This window comes from Platalea leucorodia (genome assembly GCF_965183815.1).
Source record: "Platalea leucorodia genome assembly, chromosome: 15".
NCBI lineage: Eukaryota > Metazoa > Chordata > Aves > Pelecaniformes > Threskiornithidae > Platalea > Platalea leucorodia.
The window spans coordinates 1134461-1140460 of NC_138837.1; the positions used below are offsets into that span (position 1 = coordinate 1134461).

At 47.6% G+C, this 6000-nt stretch overlaps 1 protein-coding gene across 6 annotated transcripts in view; it reads left to right on the plus strand.

Annotated features, from left to right (window-relative positions):
• Positions 1-5543, plus strand: part of MAPKAP1 (MAPK associated protein 1) — a 108390-nt gene extending 102847 nt beyond the window's left edge. For all 6 annotated transcript variants that reach the window (XM_082327755.1, XM_082327758.1, XM_082327757.1 and 3 more), the window contains 2 exons: positions 1931-2028; positions 4129-5543. In XM_082327755.1, coding sequence (XP_082183881.1) covers positions 1931-2028; positions 4129-4254 — 224 coding nt within the window. In that variant the 3' untranslated portion in view covers positions 4255-5543. The remainder of the gene's footprint in view (positions 1-1930; positions 2029-4128) is intronic.
• The last annotated feature ends 457 nt before the right edge of the window (positions 5544-6000 follow it).

A 6000-nucleotide genomic window follows, 5' to 3' on the forward strand; every position in this document is an offset into this window, starting at 1 on the left:
GCTGCCTCTGCTGCGGCGGCCGCGCTGCCGCACGCCCGGCCTGCTCTCCGCCAAGCAAGCGGCGAACACGTTAAGAGGTTTTGTGTCCGCGCTGTTGGCTTCGCGGCGCAGGCCGACGTTTGTCTGGGGGGAGCCCCGGCCGGGTGGGCGCGGGCGCTGTGGTTGGGGTGGTGTGCGTGGCCCTGCCTGCGCTGCGCCCGCCGCGCTGCTGCTTCCCCCACCCCGGGGAAGGGCTGACGGCGAGCGGGCAGAGAACCGGCCTGGAGAGGGGTGCCGTGAGGTGCGAGGCCGTGCCTCCGCTTCTGGCTCTTTCAGAGCCCCCCGGCCTTTCCCCCCAGCAGCCCCCGGCGCAGCCGGCAAGGCAGGGCCAGCGTCTTCTCGCGTGGAAGAAAACGCGGAACAAACTGTCTCAACCAGGTGAAGGGAGTCTTGATCCACACCAAGAACCACCCGATGAACTTCCAAGACCCAAAACAAAGAGCCTCGTTGGAATCCTCCAGACCGTGTTTTGTGCCATTTTAATTCTCATTTTTAGTAATCGGTTGCTGTAACTGTGTAATATGAAATGTCCAAGGAAAACCGTGGTAGCTGATGGGGCGCGGTGCTGTGTCGTCTCCCCAGAACGGTGCACGGGCACTTTCGGAATCGTAAAGATGCTGAATTCAGTCCCAAGCAGAGCCCGGTGTGCATGCATTAACATACTAATGAGCTCGCGCCTAGGAATTCCCGCATTTTTAGTACCACCGAGGCATCATTTGTCAAATGATTTAAAGGGGTTTTTTTATTATTATTAGCCAATTTTTCAATATAGACTTTATATTCCAGATTAGTGCATCATAATGGTGTTTAATTAACATGACACAATAAAATACTCGCGTCTCAAATTTTCTGGCCACAGATCTGAGCATATATCAGTCACTTTTTGGAAATCTGGAGAATTAGATAATGTAAATAAGATTTCAAATTAGTTTTCCTCCAGGAAAGACCTGAATTTACAGTAATGTGGCTGTTACTTTACGGGTTACTAACTTTGACCTTTGAACTGAATAAATTCTGAGAAAAATGATGGAAAAGTATAATGTATAGAATAGGCTTCATTTTAATTTTGAAGCCGTGAACATCCGTACAAGTGAAGGACATTTTGCCTTGCTACATGTTCTGCCTGTAGACCTTTATGCGGAAGCCGTCCCTGCCGCCGCGTGCTTCCAAAGGTCAGTGCGTCCCGTGCCCTTCTCCCGAGGCGGCCGGGCTGTCAGCACCTCCTCTCCCTTTAAATCCCTTAAAGCCCCCAGCTGGGGCTGAGCAACAGCCAAGCCTGCCAGCGAAGTGCTGCGTAGACAGACATCACACTTCTGCTTTGAAGTTCGATTGTCCTGCTTGTAGGAAGTGAGATTCCTGCTTTCGGGTGTCTGTTGCACGGCGTCGCTGCTGCACCCTTCTCTGTTTTCCAGGGGTGACGCTTCCCTCTGCCGTAAGCCTCCGGGTGGGTTTGGGTGGTGTTTTGGGGAGAGGTGGTTGGAGTGATGATTCCGGGGTTAATTGGCCTTTTATTTTCAATATAACACTTATCTTCTGCATGCGATGATTTTACAGTGAGTAGTTACATAAAGTAGTCCTAATGTGGTAGTTTAACTGAAATATAGTCTTGTGCTGAACGGGAGCTAACTAGCCATTTGATAGATTTTTGCATTTCCTGCAGCGGGGATGTGATGGGAAAACGAACTTTACTGAATAGAGTTCAGCTGCTCCTGTAAGCCACCACTTGCCTTAAATTGAAATGACATGAGAAGCCTGTCAGCGTTTCATTACTTCCTTCTGTTGTGCTGATGGTATGCTAAGATCACCATCTGTGTTTTTCTTCTGTCAGGCACACAAGCTCTGCTGAAACTTTACAGGAATATTCTGAACAGTTTTTTTCTTATCTTTACAGGTCATGCAATATTTAAACTTACATATCTAAGCAATCATGACTACAAACACCTTTACTTTGAATCAGATGCTGCTACTGTCAATGAAATTGTACTGAAGGTGAGTATTAAATTTTAACGTGACCCAAAATCCTGGGTGTTTTACCACTTGTTAGACATGAAAGTATTCAAGAGGCTCTGGAGATACATGAGCGGTGCGGTGCCTGAGGACCACTAAGGTGCATTAACTTACCAGCCTAGGTGCTTGGTGCCTATTATTTTATTCATTTTTCAAACAGCCATACAGGAGACTGCCTATTTGTGTTTCATATTTCCTTTTATACTTGTTTTTAGTTAATAGAGATACCAATTTTCTGTAGAGTTTTATAGAAAAACACCAAGTTTTATTGTGTCCGGATAGTTCCCACCTCCAGACAGGTGAGATGGTCTGCAAGCCCCGTCTCGTGCCGGAGGTGTGGGGCCGCGTGCCTGCATCCGGCCAAGCGCCGCGGTGCTGCCGTGCGGCTGCCGGCACGGGGCCCAGCCGTAGAGGCCGGGGCAGGACGGCGAGGGGCCAGGGGAGCAGCCGCCCCCGCTCTGCGGGGAGCTGGGGGAGCTGGTGCGGAGCTCGGCAGCAGGGCGGGCGGCCGAGCCAAGGTCCCGGCACCGCGGGGGCTTTCGGAGCCGGGCTCAGTGCTGGGAGGATTCAGAAGGGCTCCAGCACTGACACCGTGTTCACGGCCGCGGGCTGGCGCCGGGTTCGCGGCCCGGGCGGAGGCAGTGGCGTTGCCAGGACAGCCCTTCTCTCCGGCCTTTCACGCGGCTTTGCCAAAGGCAGGTGTTTGTACAAGGAGAAAGGTTCTCTTTCCCACTGTGATGCTTTATCAGAATTGTTTGCTTTTCTTGTGCTCGGTGCTTACACATACTGACTTAATTTCTGAAACAAATTTTTGTAACACTTTTGGAAGATTAAACTTAATTTTGCACAAGCTAATATTTTATAGCAATTCAAAATTTAAAAAGCAGTGATTTTGGCAAGCCATCTGTTATGTTTGCTTTTATTTTCTGCGTGGAGTTTAGAGAATTTCTAAATAACTGACATACGATAAAATAATTTTTCCTAATAACATAGAAGGTGAATGTATTTTGGGGGTTTTCTACTTGCTTCATGAACCATTAGGCCACTTATTTTGTTCCTACTTTATCTTAAATAAGCTATTGTAATCCAGAACACTTGACGCATCTGAGACTGGCCATCAAAGAAGGCTAAAAAAAAAAAAAAGATTCGCTATGAATAACATGAATATTCAAGAGAGAAATATTATTGAAGAGTATGTTTTTTCTTAAGTTGCAGATTGTGTATCCAGAACATTTTCTGGTTTCGTGCGTAAGTTACCAGTTTGTTTTCAATTCCGTCAGCATTAGGAGTCACAGAGAAATCAGACTTTTCAAATTAGGCTTTTTACATGATCAAGTGAGAAAGACCAAGGCTTTATTGACCATGAAAATTCCCTATATTTTTATGCCTTAAGCTGTAATATGCAATGAAAGTGAAACACTCTACAGTGCATAAAATTGTGCAAGTTTTAAGCCACAGCATATTAACCAGCTAATGGCAGACCAAAGGGCATTTTTATCTTTTTGATTCTTGCATTAACCTTCCATTAAAATTATCTATGTGATTATCACAAAGCACTGGAGATAATAAATTTAGGGAATAGCAGGCTTGTTAAATATCATTTAAAAATGCTTTCATCAAGTAAAATGTGCCAAAACACAGGGAAACTACGAGATTAGCTGAGTATGCAAACATCGTAACAAAAGAATTATTTTTATTGAAGCTGATAAAGTCTTTTATTGAAGCCCATTACTACATTAGACCAGCACTCTGGGTCGTCACGACTTGCTGGGTTCGCCCGGAGGTGTGGGTGACAAGGGTGGGATGCGGGGAGAGGGATGCTGGGAGCCTGTGGCTGCCGCGGCCGCCCCGTGCCGCCCTGCGCCGAGCCGGGTGGGCCGCGGCGGGAAGAGCCGGCAAGCGGCCCCACGCAGAGCGGGGCTCTCCTGGAGCTCTGGGTTCTCTCTGCTGTCCTCGTGTTGGCGGCCCGCTGGGACCGGGCTCGCTGAAGCCTCGTTCAGGCGGGTGGCGTGAGGCTCCCTCCCTCCCCAGGCTGTCCCGCAGAAGCGCCGACGAAATTAAATACCGTTTCATGTCTTGCAGGTTAACTATATTCTAGAGTCGCGAGCAAGCACAGCCAGAGCAGACTATTTTGCTCAGAAACAAAGAAAACTGAGCAGGAGAACAAGCTTTAGCTTCCAGAAGGAGAAGAAATCGGGACAGCAGTAACGCCTAGCCTCAAGGAGAGCCTGTCTGCCGAATTCGGAGGAGGAGATGCTCCCCACCGCCCGAGACAGGTGGGAGCCAGGACTGCGGTGCTCCTGCTGCCAACAGGCAGGAGCAGCCGGGGAAGAAATCTGAATTACCCCGTGTCTCACGGTTGGAAGATTATCCCTCGTTGGTGATGGGAAGTCTCCCCTGTGACAAAAATAAAGAGCCATATCAGCCGGAAAGAAGACTGTTACGCTTCAGGTTCCTTTGATTAGAAATAAGAGAATGACGTAGACTGGCATCATTTAATTACTGTATTATGTACAATCACAAGAAGAGATGTGATTACATATTATTTCACAGCCTGGTTAAAATAAATTATATACATCTGTAATACACCCACGTACACACAGGTATTGCTTGTGACATGATCAAATTTCTAAAAACAAAATGTAGGACAAATGTATCCATTTTTACTATTAATAAACAGATGTAATCTTTTTCAAGGTCCATATGATGCACAGTTCTTTTGGGGGGAGGCTGTAGTCCCAGATGGTTTCACTTCTGTTGCCGAAGTGCAGGAGGCAACCGTGAGCCAGGGAACGGCAGCCATTGCAGGGGAGCCGATTTGTGAAGAAACGCTGAGACAGTCAAGTCTGTTGTGGTTTGTTTTGTTCAAAAATATTTTTATTTAACTGTGCTTTTCAGCTTTGCATACGTTTAATTGGAAGTTACTTGCTCTAGTCAGCACGGTGTTTTGAAACCAAGGCAGCGTCTCCGCGGTTGAAAGGAGAGCGTCCTCCCGCCCGCGGGAGCCGCCCGCGGATCCCCGGCTGCTGCCGCGCTGGGCTCTGCTCTCCCTCTCGGAGGTAGCTTGCACCTGAGGACTGAGAAATGCCTTCACCTTTTCTTAGTATTATTCTTTGAAAATAAAAATTATGACCTACTTTGTACTGGGATTTGTAACTGTTTTGGCCTTGTCCATCCTTAATACATCAGGGAACACGTGAATGGGATTACTGGGAACCAGAGCTGCATTTTTGGTTCCATTCACCAGAGGTGTCTTTCGTAAATCTTTCCGAGGCGCTGAAGCTGGAGCGCTCTGCACTGCTGCTCTGCGTTTTGTATCGAGGACATGCCCTCGGTTGCGAGGCGTTCGGCCGGGGCTGCGGGGCAGGGGCCCGCGGGCGCCCAGGCTCCCTCCTGCCGCGCCGTGCCCTCTGACAGTGTCCTACCTTGCTTTTGTATAGAGGAAACTTTCTGAGCCTTAACACATAGTTTAGGAATAAACACTGAGGCAGAGGTCTGCTTGTCGCTTACCTGTTGCGTTTGAGGTCTCGGTTTTTAAAGGTTTGGCCCTCCCAGAGCCGGTGTCGGTGCTGCCTCGGGAGGGGAGCCCTGCCCGCACCACGGAGGCCAGTCTCCACTGTACAGTCTTCCATGATATCTGCAAAACAAGAGAAACGGTATTTTCTAGTACGATATTAAATTTTTTAATATTTTATATGCGCAAATGCAGCACAGATGCAATGGGGAAAGACCCTTCAAATAATGCAATGTAAATGACTCCTTTAACCAACTTTGTGAACTATTTAACATTAAAGTTGTTCTGTGAATGTTCTTTTGCCACCTAGTTTCAATTCTTTTTAACTGAACTAAAAAATTGCCTACTTTGGTATTAGATACTGCAGAAGTCTCCTACTTGTTTCCATGGCCGTAATGCTGTTGCCACCCACTTACATTTATTTATTATAAGTAGATAAT